At 47.4% G+C, this 16,031-nt stretch overlaps 7 protein-coding genes across 7 annotated transcripts; 4 read left to right on the plus strand and 3 right to left on the minus strand.

Annotated features, from left to right (window-relative positions):
• Positions 1–1,660: 1,660 nt before the first annotated feature.
• Positions 1,661–2,325, plus strand: EDB82DRAFT_578542 (uncharacterized protein; the record flags this gene model as incomplete). The annotated part of the gene is made up of 2 exons (XM_025729216.2): positions 1,661–2,158; positions 2,224–2,325. The coding sequence occupies 2 exons, from the start codon at positions 1,661–1,663 to the stop codon at positions 2,323–2,325; spliced, it is 600 nt and encodes a 199-aa protein (XP_025583506.2).
• An 812-nt stretch (positions 2,326–3,137) lies between these two features.
• Positions 3,138–4,827, minus strand: EDB82DRAFT_540038 (uncharacterized protein; the record flags this gene model as incomplete). Its single annotated transcript, XM_065609326.1, has 4 exons — positions 3,138–3,762; positions 3,818–3,879; positions 3,928–4,473; positions 4,525–4,827. 4 exons carry the CDS (start codon positions 4,825–4,827, stop codon positions 3,246–3,248), a joined length of 1,428 nt encoding a protein of 475 aa, XP_065464364.1. The 3' UTR covers positions 3,138–3,245.
• Positions 4,828–6,425: 1,598 nt separating this feature from the next.
• On the plus strand, positions 6,426–8,307 carry EDB82DRAFT_568794 (RmlC-like cupin domain-containing protein). The gene is made up of 5 exons (XM_025729214.2): positions 6,426–6,874; positions 6,927–7,162; positions 7,213–7,406; positions 7,458–7,925; positions 7,975–8,307. The coding sequence occupies exons 1-5, from the start codon at positions 6,730–6,732 to the stop codon at positions 8,165–8,167; spliced, it is 1,236 nt and encodes a 411-aa protein (XP_025583504.1). The 5' UTR covers positions 6,426–6,729; the 3' UTR covers positions 8,168–8,307.
• Positions 8,281–10,210, minus strand: EDB82DRAFT_510882 (pth11-like integral membrane protein). Its single transcript, XM_065608869.1, has 4 exons — positions 9,705–10,210; positions 9,585–9,652; positions 9,152–9,537; positions 8,281–9,092 (listed from the first exon to the last, which is right to left on the minus strand). The coding sequence occupies exons 1-4, from the start codon at positions 9,949–9,951 to the stop codon at positions 8,606–8,608; spliced, it is 1,188 nt and encodes a 395-aa protein (XP_065464365.1). The 5' UTR covers positions 9,952–10,210; the 3' UTR covers positions 8,281–8,605.
• Positions 10,211–10,618: 408 nt separating this feature from the next.
• EDB82DRAFT_284456 (transferase family-domain-containing protein) lies at positions 10,619–12,628 on the plus strand. The gene is made up of 2 exons (XM_065607392.1): positions 10,619–10,674; positions 10,723–12,628. The coding sequence occupies exon 2, from the start codon at positions 10,747–10,749 to the stop codon at positions 12,232–12,234; it is 1,488 nt and encodes a 495-aa protein (XP_065464366.1). The 5' UTR covers positions 10,619–10,674; positions 10,723–10,746; the 3' UTR covers positions 12,235–12,628.
• EDB82DRAFT_479116 (uncharacterized protein) lies at positions 12,419–12,796 on the plus strand (the record flags this gene model as incomplete). Its single annotated transcript, XM_025729212.2, has 1 exon — positions 12,419–12,796. The coding sequence occupies one exon, from the start codon at positions 12,419–12,421 to the stop codon at positions 12,794–12,796; it is 378 nt and encodes a 125-aa protein (XP_025583502.2).
• Positions 12,797–12,942: 146 nt separating this feature from the next.
• Positions 12,943–14,222, minus strand: EDB82DRAFT_284468 (uncharacterized protein). Its single transcript, XM_065607393.1, has 4 exons — positions 13,993–14,222; positions 13,823–13,942; positions 13,408–13,773; positions 12,943–13,359 (listed from the first exon to the last, which is right to left on the minus strand). The coding sequence occupies exons 1-4, from the start codon at positions 14,058–14,060 to the stop codon at positions 13,023–13,025; spliced, it is 891 nt and encodes a 296-aa protein (XP_065464367.1). The 5' UTR covers positions 14,061–14,222; the 3' UTR covers positions 12,943–13,022.
• Between the last annotated feature and the right edge of the window lie 1,809 nt (positions 14,223–16,031).

Here is a 16,031-nt window from a genome sequence, read left to right on the forward strand (position 1 = left end):
GGAACCTGCTCCGTCTCCGATGGTCGCAATCCTAGACGACCAGGTTGTAAAGACATTGTGATGCAATCAATAATCGAACGATAAGTGGGCGAGAAGGCTATATCCGTAGTATTAATTGGTCGATTGTTTTAACAGCACTGTCTATGTGATAGTCCCCACCCCTCTGCTTCCTTTGTTAGAACGGCTAAGTAGCAATGTCGGCTCTATATACCTTGGAAGGCCTCGAAAGTTCCTGTACTCAAACTTCCTCATAAACTTGCAAGCGAACCTAAAATGATAATGGCTTGGATAAGCAGCACACAAGGCCGTTATCCAATACACATTCGACCGGCATTCTTGCTCATTATAGACAAGTAGCGTGTCAAAGAAAATTTGGTTATTCTTCTGGTCAGAAGTTTGTTAAGTCAACGCGCCGTAAGAGCCAACACTTACAGGGTAGCAGTCAAGTAATTGTTGTGGTGAAGCATTAACTCCATCGTGAGAGGCTTATCCAATCGCACGCTAGACATGGGTTCGGGACAGGGAATAAAGTTCCGCGCTCCGGAATTAAACATAGACCTGAACGACAGAAATTGACAGTCGCAGACTAGCCCTTTCAGTCGTGGAATGATGTGGTCAGCCCAACCAACAAACAAAAAAGTGGCATCACGATATCTACATCTCTTGTTCTTGAACGTGAGGGATAAAATATCGTGGGGAACTGTCGATTGTGCTCATGCGCTTCTCAAAGTTATGGTATATGAATAGCATAATATTGTAACGAGACTGTTGGCTTCATAATTGTTGGTCCTCTCGTTATGCTGAGGGTCGGGTTATGTTTTCTGATCGTGCAACGGTGTATGTAAATCAATGATTATACCTCTCAAGCTTCACCCCTGTTTGGACTGGTATGCTAACCCTGACGGCACAGCTCGCTACGCCTTGGAGTTTGGCAGGCGGGCTGAAAGTTGAACGTTGTTTACTGCGCTTCATCCGCAGTTGTAATAGGTGCAGATTTGCCTGTCACCTCGATCGAGAAGGTGGGGAGATAAACTAAATTATGACACAGCCTGAAGCATGTCAGGGCCCTTGCGACCACGTGCAGCCGTTTTTACCACGTCGCTTACTACACTGAATTACTGATCGATAGTGGAGGCTTCGCTTGGCTCCAAACTATCATATCACAAAGCCGAACTGGGTCGGTATAAGCCATTACGAAAAGGTATCTCAAGGCCATCTAGTATCAAGTTTTTGTCCTGAATCAAGAGTGTATTTATTCATCAGTTTTTACTTTTTTTCCAGCATTTAGATCATTTTCGGCTGACGAGCGCCACGCTAAAGAGCTTAGTTTTAGAAAGTGAGCATTAAGGCTCCAAGGTGGTTGTTCTGGGGCTGATTCCTAGCTTGGGCTTAATTGAGGGTGTCAGGTCCACTCAGATGTGATGAGAACTCAGCCGTGTACGAGAAAGGCTAAGATGGTAGTTGTTGGTCCGTCATATGAACCAACAGTGGGATGGGGCTAGACGATAGAAGTAGAACAAGTCAGCATGTCTTTGGCGCTTTAAAACCAAGGAGCCAGCTCAACGACGAAGATATAAGACATGGACTTATAAGTTCGTATCTGTGTATCGATCAAAAACCTTTCTTACGATTCATCTATCTTCCTTGATTCTACCAAAACATGGTTCCTCGACCTGACGCCTCTGCTTTGCGTGTCACTTGCTACAGGGCAATCGGGACAGTGAGAGATGCCCAAACAGTTGTCTCTGAATGCATAAATGGGCGTTGGAATCTGGTTCCACGAGGCCCAAACGATTCAGAAGCTATGCAGTTAACCCGATATGATGCAGTTTTCGTCTTTGAAGTCAAGGGCCAATGTCCCGACCCGACCGAGCGGCTTGAAGCATCTGAGCCAAAATTTGACATCACGACCATCTCAAGCAACGCTCGAGTCGACCTCAAACGGAAATCTATAACAATCACCGTGGATGGCCGAAAGTATGGCGTTGTAGTGATCTACAGATCGCAAAGTCTTACGGAATTTGATCTACGGACCAGACACGACAACCGACTGGGAGACTCTCATTCACAGTTGTCTTGGCCTTCCGAATTAGTTCAGCCCAGAAGCCTTGCGATACCCGAGACGTACATTGGGGATTGTATGGCCATCGCAGAAAGGGTACGACAAGGCTGGAAAGATAATGAAGATCTGAGAAGATAACAAAGACTGTATAAGCATGTTAGGCAAGTGAAGGCGCTCTGACTAGCATCTCCCTTAAATCTAGCCAAACTGGTGTCAATATCGCAGGCGTTCTTATGGGTATGCGAGATAAGGTTACATTATGACGCCAATGGGAAGAATTTCTGAGCTGTATTTGGAAATTTGTTTGCAGAATAGTTTGGGATTTGATATGTAACGTCTATTAATACGATAGTAATGTGATCTTTCGCGCGATGTAATAATAATAAACGATCCCGTGATTGATTTCATATAGAGTATTGACAAAAAAAAATAGCTATTTCCTCCTAAATACTGATCAATTGTAAGAATGGAAAGTCAAGGAGGCGTCTCAGTCCTGCCTGTGAGGCTAGGCCGGGAGGGCCGATTTCTGTCAAACACAACAATTCTTTTAACCAGGCGTTCAAATACGGTGATGCGCGGCAGCATGGGTTGCACTGGCAGTGCTTGCCCGCCTCTAACAGGTCACGCGATTTGTTGTATAACAAGAGCAAAATGCGCTTGTGAGAAAGACGGCGGTTGAATTAAGTAGCCTGGCCCATGAAAGCCTTCCTACCCTATTTACATACAGAGTAACATACACTGAGATGGGCTCGAGGCATGAGATAGATAAAGCTTTGGAAAGCGCGAACATTTCCACATATTTTTGTACGCGGAGAAAGGATCTGCGCTGTCCCATACAATCTAATCGATTCGTCTCCATCGACATAAATCTTTCGTAACAGACCTTGCAAATTGAGAACCTACAGCGACCGTTTTCGATAAGCTTTTCCGGACTCCCCACAAATAACCCGTTCGTAGTGGGACTATAGTTCACAGCCAACTGGGATACAAAATAAATCATGTAAGATAATAAGTCAAATATCTAAGTGGTGGGGACATCGACCACCAAATGAAACCACCTCATAGAGGCAAGAAACACGAACGAATTAATCCATTACCACCACTGAAAATCCAATTTCAGTTCGTCAAACAGCCTCATGTTTATCATAGCGACTCCCTCCAAGCTCATCCCGTTGGTAAGCCTCTAGTAATAGATAGGGTTCTTAGGATCAGTAAGATCAAAGATAACAGAGCTATGGGGTCGGGCGCCACCGCGGCTCCTTGTGAAGATCTTCTCAAAATCAATGGTACGGTTGAAGCTAAGAGATCCGTCGTCGTTGATGTCGATCCAGTGGCCCTTGTAATCGCCAGGAGTGTTGACGATAGAGATATCTCCACCCTGCACAAAGTAACCGGTAACAAGCAAGTTCTTCTTATCGGGAGAGATCTTGACGTAGTGGGGGCCAATGATGGGCTGCTCCTCATCGGGATCATCGAGGCGCTTGACATTGTCGAGGTCGGAGATATCGAGGGCAGCGATGTGGTTGCCGAGAGTGATGGTGAAGTAAGCGAGCTTGCCGTCGTCGGTGATGTCGGAGTAAATAGCCAGAGATTCCTTGGCCTTGTCTCCGAGGTCGTACAGGAGCTTGGCGACACCTTGGTTGCCCTTGGAGTCCTTGCGGAAGGGGTAGATGATCCAGACTTGGCCGGGCCCGACAGCACTACAGACACCAGATTAGTAACTTAGTAAGGTGGCATGATTTTGGGTGTACTCACGTAGCCAGAGCAGCACTCTCCTTGTTACCAGGAATAAACTTGACGTCCTGGATACCTTGGCCCTGTTGCTGTCAGATGTCATACTCTACTGTTTTAACAGGGTAGCTTACGTCAGGAATGGTGATAGTTGAAATGATCTTGCGAGTCTTGAGGTCCCAAAGGCGAAGAGTATCGGCCTTCTTGATACCAGCAGTAGGCTTCAGGATAGTAATGGGCACAACAAAGTCAGAAGTAAGGATAATGTTCTTGTCAAAGTCAACAGCGAGACCGTGAGGAGAGAACTGCTCCTCAAGAATGTTCAGGGTACTCTCGACATCCTCGGGCCACTCGTGGATGATGTTGCCACCAGCGTCAGTCTCAATCAGACGTCCAGGAGATGTGCCGACAGCACTGCCCATGTAGGTGATGAAGAAGCCACCATCAGGCTTGGCTCGGATCTCATCGACGATGGAGCCCAAGATGCCCCGGTTGCTGTGGTCGAACTTGGGGTGGTAAGGGTCGGAGGTGTCGAAGTAGAAGGCCGTATCCTGTGTTTTGAGGAGAGACAGCAGACCACCACCGACGAGGGTCTTTCCATCGAGGGAGCTTCCCAGATGGTGAGGCGAGTTGCCGCTAGTGTTTACATCAGTGATGTGGATGATTTCACCAAAGGTATCCTAAAGTTTTTGTCAACATTGTCTATGAACCCCTTCTAAAGGGTGACTCACATCGTCTAAGCTAGCAGTGACAAGGAAGTCGGCGTGCTTGTTGTCACCAGCACCGGTCCAGAAGTACCCGATCTTCTTGGGCTTGATATTGGACGTCTTGAAAGGAGGGCTATCCAGAGGAGGAGTGGGGACCTGAAGGATGGGCAGCGGAGGAGCGTTATCGGCCAGAGGCTCAGTGACACCCGGGATCTTGGGGATCAGAGGAGGCAGGCTGAGTCCTCTCTTGTTGAGGTCAGCTGGAGATGCTGAAATCTGAGATGCCAGGGCACCCAAGAGGGCTGTGAAGGAGACGAGAGAGGGCATTGTCCCAAGGATGTGAAGAAGAAGACTCAGTTGCTGTTATCTGATGAAGAAGTGAGCAAGTTGATGATGTGAGTTGGATGATTGAGAAGGATTGAGGGAGTTTTCGAGATGTTATATACCTCGATCATGCCATCGCTTGTAATGCCTCCTTTCTACAGATCCCCTGAACACCATCTCTGACCAAATTCTTGGACTTTACTCTCGACAATTGCATCTTCAAGCCTCAAGAAGACATAATTGGACCTAGTGATGAGTTTCTTTTCACGCGACTATCACAATTTCCGCGTTCTTCGCCTTCAACTCTTCAGCTTTAACTGTACTTTCTCTAGCCTCAATCGTGCTGGCAAGAAAGACAGGCAGGCAGGACGGAACTGAAGCTCCCGATCCTTAGCGGAACTGATCTGCAAGATTTCCATCTTAAGGAGTCAAGCTGAGGCTGCAATATATAAGGCTAATTGCCGAGAGCATGGTCATCTGGGCAGATAGTTACGGGTTGTCGAAGATGCCAACTTGGGGTGACCATACTACTCAATTCGACCCTGTCTAGAGGCTAAACTACCCCCATGTGCATGCATTCAAAGTACCTCAGAGCTGAGACAAACATGGCTTTAAGAGTTTGCGACTTGTTTAGCCTGAGTTACTCAGTGCTGTTGGACTTGAGACATTGATGATAGTCGGCCCCTACGTTCCATCTCACGTTCTCGTGATATTTGGATCAACAGATCGAAAGAATGACATCAGTTTCGAGTGTTATTGGCCATGATAAATTCAGACAGCACTGAACTAATAGAGCCAAAGTGCTGAACCATACAACTTACCAGGTCAGGGGTTATCAGCCTTATGTTACTAGCAATCTCTCTTATTCCGACTACTACCAGGCACCCACGAGTTCTCGGCACTTATACATGCCGCTTGGGATTCTCCACAGACAATATTCCCCTTTGGGAGGTTGCTAACTAGTTTGTTGTCTTACCAGTCTTGATTAGTGAATGATCTTCACAATAGTTTAACTCTTTGGGAGAACGCCATGTTAGTTGCGATTGCGACTATCATCCCTGCGATACTTCTGGATCCAGACTGAGGGACTGACAGAATTAAGTCAAGCCATGAAATGAGTTGTCAAGTTCCAATTCTTACAAAATATCGGGCGATGAAGTCCGTCATGAGACTCGTATGTGTGTCTCCGATATGGTGAACTAAGACCTAAGGGTCCCTTCCAGTTAGTTACCCTCACAGAATCTTAACAAAACCCAATTCGACCATCAGGAACAAGCCACTCCTCGGTAAATAACATCATTATTCGTTACCATAAACTTATGCTTACAACGTGGAGTCTGATTCGTCCGCCCCGGTTTGAGCCGCACTAAAATGGTAGATCAATCACGTAACTACACTAACAATGTCGTCAACCCCAGATTTACATTAACACTCACACTCAACGTAAGGGGAATAAGCTCGCTTGTATCCGTCTTGGCAAGAGGCTTGCAGATCATTTCGGCCGGAAAGCCCGTGCGCCGGGATAGCTTCACCGTGGTGGTTGCAGTCTGATAGCCACGAGATGCGAAGAGTAGCATTTTGATGAGAATACGCAATTTTAAGTAACTATCTATTGGGTATAGTTTAGTTAATTGATAGCTTCATGCAGCCACGAAGATCGTGATTTCTTTGAGCGAGATGATTTCTTTCTTGTAAGTGCCGAGAACGATTAACCTGCGACTGTCATAATTTCCAGGCTCGAACGCCATGTATGACCGCATGTCGTGATAACAAGTGCGGTATTGGAGGTATAAGTCATCGGGTGCGACACCTACCAACCCGCGTCTACATCGTTTCACACCTCCCTTGATTTGGTCGTTCGCGTCTTCTACATTTTATCTTCTTATCAATCGAGTTCTAGCCATCATGAAGGGCGCATCATTCTTATCCTCTGCGCTGGCCTTGTGCCTTGGAACAGGTCTTGTCGCTGCTGCTCCTAAAGACGCTCAGAAACCTGGCTTTGAGAAGGGCCAGCCATATGACGGAAAGGGCAAAGGTTCCGTTATTCTAGGTAATTTCCATCTACTCACGATCTTCACTATAAATACTCATGGCCTGATTAGGCGGCACCAATGAGGAACTTGATCTTCAGAACCCCGACAACCTCGGACGCCAGCCAACCGACAACGGTGTTGTTCCTAACCTCAAGTGGAGCTTCTCCGACTCCAAGACTCGCCTCTTGAAGGGTGGATGGGTTCGTGAGCAGGTCATTCAAGACCTTCCCTCTAGTCATGACATCTCTGGTGCTCAGCAGCATCTTGTCAAAGGCGCCATTCGCGAACTTCACTGGCACCGCGTTGTGAGTTCCACGGTCCATCGCTCCAACTGAATTGAAACTAACTGCAAAAGGCCGAATGGGGCTTCGTATACAACGGGTCTGTTCTTGTCTCTGCCGTTGACGAGCACGGCCGATACCAGGAAGAAGTTCTCAACTACGGAGACATATGGTACTTCCCAAAGGGAGCCGCCCACACCATCCAGGGTCTCGCGGATGAGAACGAGTATCTCCTGGTCTTTGACGAGGCCGACTTTGACAAAGTTGGGTAAGTTCTATACGCGCGACGAACTTAAGACATATGTTGATGTATCAACAGCACCACTTTCATGGTCGACGACTGGATCACTCACACTCCTAAAGACATCCTCGCCAAGAACTTTGGTGTCGACCCGTCAGTCTTTGAGAACGTCACCAGCCCCAATCCCTACATCCTCAACGCCGAGGTCAGCAAGAGGAACGTCACCGACGGCCCAGCCGGTACACTCTCAGGTAACAGCTCTTTCGTCTACCGCACACTCCAGCACGAACCCGAGAAGATTGGTGGTACAGGTGGTAAGTTCTGGAAGATTGACTCAACCAACTTCCCTGCTTCCAAGACTCTTGCGGCGACTTTTGTGACACTAAAGCCGGGTGGTCTACGTGAGCTTCATTGGCACCCTAATGCTGAAGAGTGGCTGTACTTTCACCAGGGTAAGGCCAAGGCTACAGTGTTTATCGGCAACGCTGCTGCTCGGACCTTTGACTTTTCTGCTGGTGACACTGCAGCGTTCCCCGACAACTCTGGGTAAGTAGTTGACGCGTTTTTCTACTGTCCATTGATGCTAACTTGATAGTCACTACATTGAGAACACGTCTGAGGATGAAGATCTCATTTGGATCGAAGTGTACAAGTCCGACCGCGTCGCTGACATTTCTTTGACCCAATGGCTTGCTTTGACGCCCCCCGAGGTTGTTGCTCAGACTCTCAACGTATCGATCAGCTTTGTTGAGAGTCTGAAGAAGGAGAAGCAAGTTCTTATCGAGTAGAATACAATGCAATAATTGAGCAGTAGAATACATTTCAGAGCTTGTTATAAGTACTCTAAGATATTATAGGTACTTAAGTAAACTTTAGGATAAACTTGAACAATAGTAGTGTCGCATTTTAATATTATCTTCGAAATTCCTCTAAGAACACGCTATTGTCTAGTCCACCTCACTCTGTAACTATGGGACATCAGCCCACGCTCAATTGTCCGTAGGAGCAGGAAGTCCTTGACGACAGGAGGGCACTTGGTGACAGTGTAGACTTCATTATGTCGCCACCACGCGATAAGTATATATATAGCACACACACAGCTTCATGGTGCGGCTATTGGCACTGTAGAGTGCCCAAACTTTGGTTAAAGGAAGATTTGAGGGGATGCCTGATCATGACTTCTTGCTGATGGTCCATCAATGGTACTCGAATCATTTATTGACCTCTTAAATACGACATTCCCTCGTCTGCGTATAACTTGTTTGCACATGAATTTCGTGCTTGGATCTATCTTCCGTCGAGACGGAGCTACCGCAGGGTATATCTGCAGTGGCAGGACCAGCCGTCACACGATTTGTCAACTCAACCTCGTCATCGTGATCTCCGAGCCTCAACCTCTCACCACCACCGAAATACTTTGTCCCGCCATATGTAAAAAGGGGCCCATTGGAATTCGATCCGCCATCCTTCCACACTTTGCCGCCAGTTAATGTCCCAGTTCCGCTTCCTGTTCCTTCGGCGCCAAAGGCTGAAGAGAGCTTTTGACGGAGGATGTGGCGTAAAGGTGCTAGGTGCGGGAGACAGGCGGATACGATGGCGATGCAGGGCTCGAGGTCTGACCAGATGAAGATGGGACCCATGGCGCGTGTGACGTTTGTTGTTTTTGTGAGTTCTGTTAGGAAGTGGATTCGTACTGCACTAGCTGCACAAACACTGTCGAGGTTGATTAGCATGACAAAATCTTGTGGCATAGCGTAATGGTTGAAACGTACAAGCTACCGAGCATCATGATACCAGTAATCCCAAGTCTTTTCCTCAATGACATCTGTAGCTGGAAGATTTGAGGAATGGGTATAAGCAAGATATAGAAGTCGTTGACCATATTGACTATCCCAAGAGCAAGGAAGAACGTGTTGATATCGATGCAGTTTCCTTGCGTCCCCGCAAATTGTGTCCAGAAGTGTTCAAAGGGTCTGCACGCGTTTCCCATCGTCACCCAGACCACCACAGGATAGGAGAAGGAAAGGAAGTAACCAAAGATTATCGAGACTCGGAAGAATAGTTCGGTAGAGGGAAAGATACGGTGATAGAAAAGGAGAATGGAAATTTTAATGACGGCACAGGATGCCGAGTAAAGAAACGTGTAGGCGAACAATATCTAAACATTCGTTAGTCTAGCTTTATTTTTTCTCAAGTTGACTGTACCTTGTAAATCTGTTGCAAGTCACCCATCTCGACGGCCCATATGTGTTTGCCCGCTCCGTAGAAACCACCTTGTGACTATTAGTACTTTGCCAACAGTATATATTGTCGCTTGAGACATGCCGGCCATAGCTAATCCTGCAGTTCCACCCACAAGTATCATGCCCAAAACGATGATCCAGTCATCCAAATGCACCCTTGTACGTTGAACTGCTCGTGCAGCGAATCGAAGCGTAATGGCTACCAGAGCTAGAATCAGGATTGTGATGATGGCTGCCCTGTCGGAGGTAGCAGTATCGGCATCCAGATCAATATCTGAAGGTGGTGGACCAGCAAAGGCGACGATTCGGGGATCCATTGGGGGATTCATATTAAGACATTACTTGAAGAAGTGGCGCAACCGTCAAAAAGGAAGATGGGATGGCACCTGTTGTCAACAGCGCGAATTTGTACCGCCATTAATAGATAAAAGGCGATGCCAAGGGCAGAAATCGTAATTTGCGGATGTTACATCCTCAGGAGAAAATGCAGGTGAATTATATATACCCAATATGCAAATACAGAAAGCTGGGATCCCGGTCTGAGCAAAACTCTGCATGACATGACTGAAAGATGCGTATTTCGTCGAGAGCTTTACCTTCCTACCAACTGTCAAATCTACAGCCCGGTCTTATTTCCACAAGGGTAAAACGGGAACAGATTCCGGCAGTAGATCTGCGCCATGCATGCTGTGCCGCTAACTATGACTCCACGTCGTACCATTGAACCCCTGCAGTGTGCAACGTTTACTCCTCGGGTAACAAGGTAAATGTTGGATATATATCCGTACGTGAACCAACAGATAATATGAAAAACAGCTCAAATAATGTGTATATCAGCCTATTGCACTGTATGATAAAGGGAATGATGTATCGGTCGTTCGTCACGTGTGTTGCAAATTCATCATAAAGGAGTGAACCTTTGCAAGTGAATCCGTTGGAAGTGAGAATAGACTCATGTGTCGCATGCTCCATCAAGTCTGCGGGAATATCAGGACTCCTCTGATCTCCACTTGGAATCACACATGGCGCAGGGGAGATAGAGAACTGGCCAGGTCAGGGTTGAACCAACAGTCTCAAAAGTTCCAGCTAACCTCGCTTAGTCCTGTGCATAAATAATCACAATAATGTCACTCGCCGCAGAAACATCTCCCAGTTATTACCAACATCTTTATAAACTTCTATCTTTACCAGCCGAAATCATGTCTTCGCACCCACCTTTGAGAGACGTCCCAGAACTGACAGCTGTAGAACGTGCTGGCCCCAGAGGTTACCTCCGCTATGTCTTTCCGATGCGTCTGCCAGATGACTACAACCTCGATGAGGTCTTAAATGTCATTGAGTCTGGTTACAAAGCTACGTGCCAGAGAATTGGCGTCATGGCGTCTGAAGCGGTTCCAGACCCTGATGCCAGGCAGGCCAACACTCTGAAACTTCAAAGGCTCCCCAATGACCAAGTCGGTATTGTGAGATACAAGGACTTGAGGGATCCAGAAGTGTACTCGTGGGACTACAAGGCCTTGAAAGCAAAACACTTTCCCATAACGGCCTTTGATGCTGATCTACTGATGCCTGGCCCCTTGTGGCCTGAGCCTGGAAAGCGACTCCCGATATCTCTTGTCCAAGTCAACTTCATACGGGGCGGTGTTCTCATCGGATGGAACGTCTTCCACATGGTCGGTGACGCAACGACATACCTAACGTGGACAAGAATTTGGGCTGAAGAATGTCGTCGCCGCCAAGGCCTTCAGATACCCGATCCATTTGTTATCGACGATGCTATGGTGACCGATAGACAACGTGTCACACAACCATCAGGCAACAACAAGGGGAGAGCAGAGGATCACCCTGAGTATACAATTCTGCCCTTCACCCCCACTGGTGCATCCCCGGCTATGCTGAGCACAACCTTTCGTGGTCAAGTCTTTTACTTTTCTCCAGAATCCCTGTCTGCTCTCAAGGCCGAGGCAGCGCCTGCAAACGCAACCATAGAGACAAACCAGCAGTGGATTTCCACTAATGATGCTTTTTCGGCTTTGATGTGGCGTACCGCTGTGGCAGTTCAAGCACCCCTTGACAGTCTTGCGGAAGATGAGGATGCGTCTTCGGTATTTAACATGGCTGTCAACGGAAGAACCCGTACGGATCCTCCTGTACATCCTCAGACTCTCGGCTGTTTCCTTCAATACATCAGTGTGTCAGCGCCCATTCGGGACATTTTGGGAAGTCTGAGTCTGGCCGATCTTGCTATAATGATACGGAAGGAGATTCTTTTGCGTCTCACCAACCAGTTCACCGACGATGTGGTGACACTCATTGATAAGCTCGAAGATGTCACGAGACTCGTTCCCACGGCATTTTTGGATGTCCTTGGCAAGACATCTGTGCAGACGTCGTGGGCCGAGTTCGACTTGGCCACTGTGGAATGGGGTCCGCTTCTAGGAGATAGGATTGAAGCCGTTCGTTGTCCAAACACTGGTATCCTGCCAGGAACACACGTTGTTCTGCCCGCCCTGCCCAATGGTGGTGTTGAAGTTGTGTTTGGGACAGAAGGAGAACTGCTGCAAAAGGTTCTGGAAGATCCTCTGTGGGCCAAGTTTGCTGAGCCTAGGTAATATACAGACAATAAGGGAGAATGTTTCTGCGTTATTCTTAATTCGCATTAATACATCTATTTACACGGTGCTGCTATTGGCAATTGGCACTATATGTTGGTTACCCTCTGGTCAAAGCTCGTGCCTATTAGCCACATCTTTCAATTCTATATTCTCACACTTCCCAAAGCCAACGAACTACATCATGACCACACCCGACTATAGAACATCTGTATCTCTTCTTCAGAAACTTTCCACACTCCTATCTGTTGAACGAAGTTTTCTCTCGGTCATAGGGGGAACAGGTCATTATGCTGGGATCATCGCTGATATCCGCGATAAGTTAAGTTGGAGACATCGCCCTATCGACAAAAGGATCAAAGTACGTGTTTTCGTGAGGATTGATCAGCCAGACCCCGGACGTTATATATGTCTCGACAAGGAAGTCCACGATTATCTCTACGGTGATGGCCCCCCACCTTTTGGTGTTGATGGAAGTGGCAGTGGGTTTCGTATGGTTGAATTTGGGACTGGCATGCAGTATGATGAGTTCGATCCGGACTTCGCTCAACCTTTCTTATAGTGTATTGTCTTAATAGTGATCAACCGAAACATAAAGCTAATGATACAAATATAAAGACATACCCATGATTCATAGAGTCGAATTAACTTGGATATCATCCATACTACATACATCTTGCCTCCACTCGCGGTACATATCGCCGGCACAATCAGCTCCTTTGTCAATCAATGCGGACTACCAACCCAAATTACCACAGTCTGTTTTTAATATTGCCATCCGACACATCCTAGTCTCCAAGAGGATACGCGTGAAGGATCTGTCCATGGAAGAGCGTAGCATCCTTGGAAGCCAAGAATACAAAGCTCGTCGCGATCTCACTGGGTTGTCCGACACGGCCCAGCTGAGACTGCTTTCCGAAACCCTCCATCTGGTCAGCTGGTCGAGACGCGGGCTGAAGGGGTGTATGCACTGGTCCGGGAGCAACAGCGTTGACCCTGATACCCTTCTTGACGAGTTGCTTGGATAGTGATCGTGTGAATGCCACGATGGCGCCCTTTGTGGAAGCGTAGTCGATCATGGCAGCGGTACCGCGGAATGCAACGACGGAAGTTGAGTTGATGATGCTGAACCTGTTAGCTATCTTGGATTGTGTCCGGCAGAGTAATACTTACGAGCCACCAGTCTCCATATGATGAAGAGCGTATTTCGTTATGGCAAAGATTTGAAGGATGTTGCTTCGGAAAGTACTCTCGACATTCTCCAAATCGATATCCTTGAAGTCCTCGCACATGATTTGTTTGGCAGCGTTGTTGACCAGCACGTCAATCTTTCCGTACTCATCAACATGCTTCTGAACAGCGTTCTTGCACGTGTCGTTGTCCATAAGATTGCCAGGAACGAGAAGACACTTGCGACCTTCCTTCTCGACCATTCGCTTAGTCTCTTCGGCGTCTTCCTGCTCTTCTGGGAGGTAAACGATTGTCACGTCTGCGCCTTCGCGAGCGAAGAGGACGGCGACTGCGCGACCGATTCCAGAGCTAGGAGGTGCATTAGAATTGAGTGAAAATTCATGGTGATGGTACTTACTCTCCGCCGGTGATGAAAGCCTTGGCGTTCTCGAGCTTGTTGGCACCGCGGTACTCGTGGAATTCATTCTTGCCTTCTAGCTTTGTAGATTCGCTAGTAGGGTTCATAGCCTTTTCGGTTCTGCAAGAGTCAGTATTTTGGTTTGGAGGAGATGTAATCTTGTGACGTACCCTGGGAGGTTCTGGGCTTGAGCCTCAGGAACGGGATGGAAAGTACCATCTTTGCCGGCTTGAGACATGATTGAAGATTATTGTATTAGTGAAGAATTATTTGCGTTGGTGTTTGTGTATGAAATGAAGAAGAGCAGAATGCGAAAGAATGGGAAAGAGCGAGTTGAGTATTTATCACGGTTGTTGATGATGTCAGTATGCGTCCATGTCGCGGGGCTGTTGATTCATCACGATCGCATCACGATCTCCGTTCCACGATAAGAAACGCATTCATCAATTTATGGAATCCACCACTCAACCCAATTGCAATTACTCGTCAGTCGCGTCATGTCACCCACCAAGGACGAAAAAGATATTGAGTTGCCACCATATGTTACCTTCCCTCAGTGACGACCGCTGCACAGTCTGCGAATGCCCTATAGACAAATTAACATCAATCGCAATCTCTCTCATTTGCCAATCAAGCGCCATTAAGTTCAAAGACTCGAAGATATCGTTATTTTGTCGAAGCTTCTCAATCTGCCGAATCGCATCTCTCCTCCAACGCCTGACATCCTTTGTGATGCCCGCGCTCTTCGTCATGACGTGCTTGACACCAGCGTCAATGAAGCGCTTACCCATGAGAATTGCACTTTGAGGATATGATGTTCTTATAGAAGACAATCCTGGTTATATCGCTTCATGCGCCAAATTGAGAGCCTCACTGCCTTTGCAGACTTCAAATTGCACCCTGTCAACGATCCGGAGTCAATCGTCATGCAGAAAGGAAATGGAAACAAATCGACTTCGACTAGATCCCAACCCATGCGGTTTTGTCCAGAAACATTGTCTGTTACCCAGCCTGGGTTGGACCGCGGAAGACCATTTTGCACCCATCTGTCCTAGTACATGATCAATACCGTCTTCAGTATGGGCGAACCAGGTTACTTGCTGTGGACACATTAACATTGCACCCACGAGCAAGGTAGACAAGACAGAGAATCGGACGTCGAGAAGGACAAGGAGTGATTTTGGAGATTATGGCCGAGGCTCGTCATGTCGTGCAAGCAACTCCGAGAAGATTGGTATGGAACACTGCTCAATTCTGTGCATTAATCCACGGAGGCGGTGTGGTTCGGTTCAGTCGAATCGTCTCTTGCACACTGATCACATCCTTTATATGTTCCAAGCCTCTTTCGTATGTGCTTGTGAAATGCTGAAGTTCCAGTCGTACCTACTGACGGTCGGTCATGACATGTCCAGGCGATACACGATCTATGGTCGTTAAGATTGAGGATACAGAAACGAACGACTCAATCTTGGTAAACAGCTGGCTTGCCAGTATTGTCTTCAGTTGCCATGGTATCATCCTCGAGCCTGGAGGAACTGACCGTTGATGACAGAGTCTCAGAACACAGTCTATGTCTTATCCGGATGTGCTGACTGCATTCTCCAGTCTCAACAAAGAAATGTGATGAGAAGCCACAATAATTCAACATGTCTGCATGTTTCAACAGATGGAGAACAAATCTTTCAGCTCTTACCTTTGGGTTTCTTCAAATGCTAAACATTCAATCCGACCCCGCAATGCTTGCCTCTATTCCGAGACATAATCGCCGTATTGGAGCTAGCCGTCGATAGTGAGTTTCTAGCTAGCCAGCCACGTTTCACTAGCGCATCAATTGGTGAAGCAACGCATGTCGACCGTTTGGTTCGTGTCAAGGCGAGCTAGTCCTGGACGGCCCGCGAGACTAGTCAGATCTAACCCATCTCGCGGTCTGGACTCACCTCAATCTTTACGATCCAATAGCAACCTCAACAGTTCACCGGTGGGAAGGCATGAAGCTATTTGCGGAGAAAGTTCAACTATGTTCCGGTATGTGATGAAGATTCACTAACTGCGGGGTTGGAGGAGAATGCAGATTGATGTCGACACAACCCGTTCCAGAGAATTCAGCTCGCCACTTTGTCAACGATATGATGAACTTGCTGGGCTGAGTCCCTAAAGCCAGGTCGGTGGATGCTGGGAAGAAATGCATAAATAGATAGCGAATTCCCAG

Source organism: Fusarium venenatum (genome assembly GCF_020744135.1).
Source record: "Fusarium venenatum strain MPI-CAGE-CH-0201 chromosome Unknown EDB82scaffold_3, whole genome shotgun sequence".
Lineage (NCBI taxonomy): Eukaryota > Fungi > Ascomycota > Sordariomycetes > Hypocreales > Nectriaceae > Fusarium > Fusarium venenatum.

Excerpts from the sequence above, each read along its gene's own strand:
- EDB82DRAFT_568794 (XM_025729214.2), top strand. The coding sequence starts at position 6,730 with ATGAAGGGCGCATCATTCTTATCCTCTGCGCTGGCCTTGTGCCTTGGA. Across the intron at positions 7,163-7,212 it reads AACTTCACTGGCACCGCGTT|GCCGAATGGGGCTTCGTATA; the intron begins GTGAGTTCCACG and ends TAACTGCAAAAG. Across the intron at positions 7,926-7,974 it reads GCGTTCCCCGACAACTCTGG|TCACTACATTGAGAACACGT; the intron begins GTAAGTAGTTGA and ends CTAACTTGATAG.
- EDB82DRAFT_510882 (XM_065608869.1), bottom strand. The coding sequence starts at position 9,951 with ATGAATCCCCCAATGGATCCCCGAATCGTCGCCTTTGCTGGTCCACCA. Across the intron at positions 9,653-9,704 it reads TGCAGGATTAGCTATGGCCG|GTGGTTTCTACGGAGCGGGC; the intron begins GCATGTCTCAAG and ends AATAGTCACAAG. Across the intron at positions 9,538-9,584 it reads ACTTGCAACAGATTTACAAG|ATATTGTTCGCCTACACGTT; the intron begins GTACAGTCAACT and ends ACGAATGTTTAG.
- EDB82DRAFT_284456 (XM_065607392.1), top strand. The coding sequence starts at position 10,747 with ATGTCACTCGCCGCAGAAACATCTCCCAGTTATTACCAACATCTTTAT.
- EDB82DRAFT_284468 (XM_065607393.1), bottom strand. The coding sequence starts at position 14,060 with ATGTCTCAAGCCGGCAAAGATGGTACTTTCCATCCCGTTCCTGAGGCT. Across the intron at positions 13,774-13,822 it reads GCTTTCATCACCGGCGGAGA|CTCTGGAATCGGTCGCGCAG; the intron begins GTAAGTACCATC and ends TGCACCTCCTAG. Across the intron at positions 13,360-13,407 it reads CATATGGAGACTGGTGGCTC|CATCATCAACTCAACTTCCG; the intron begins GTAAGTATTACT and ends TAACAGGTTCAG.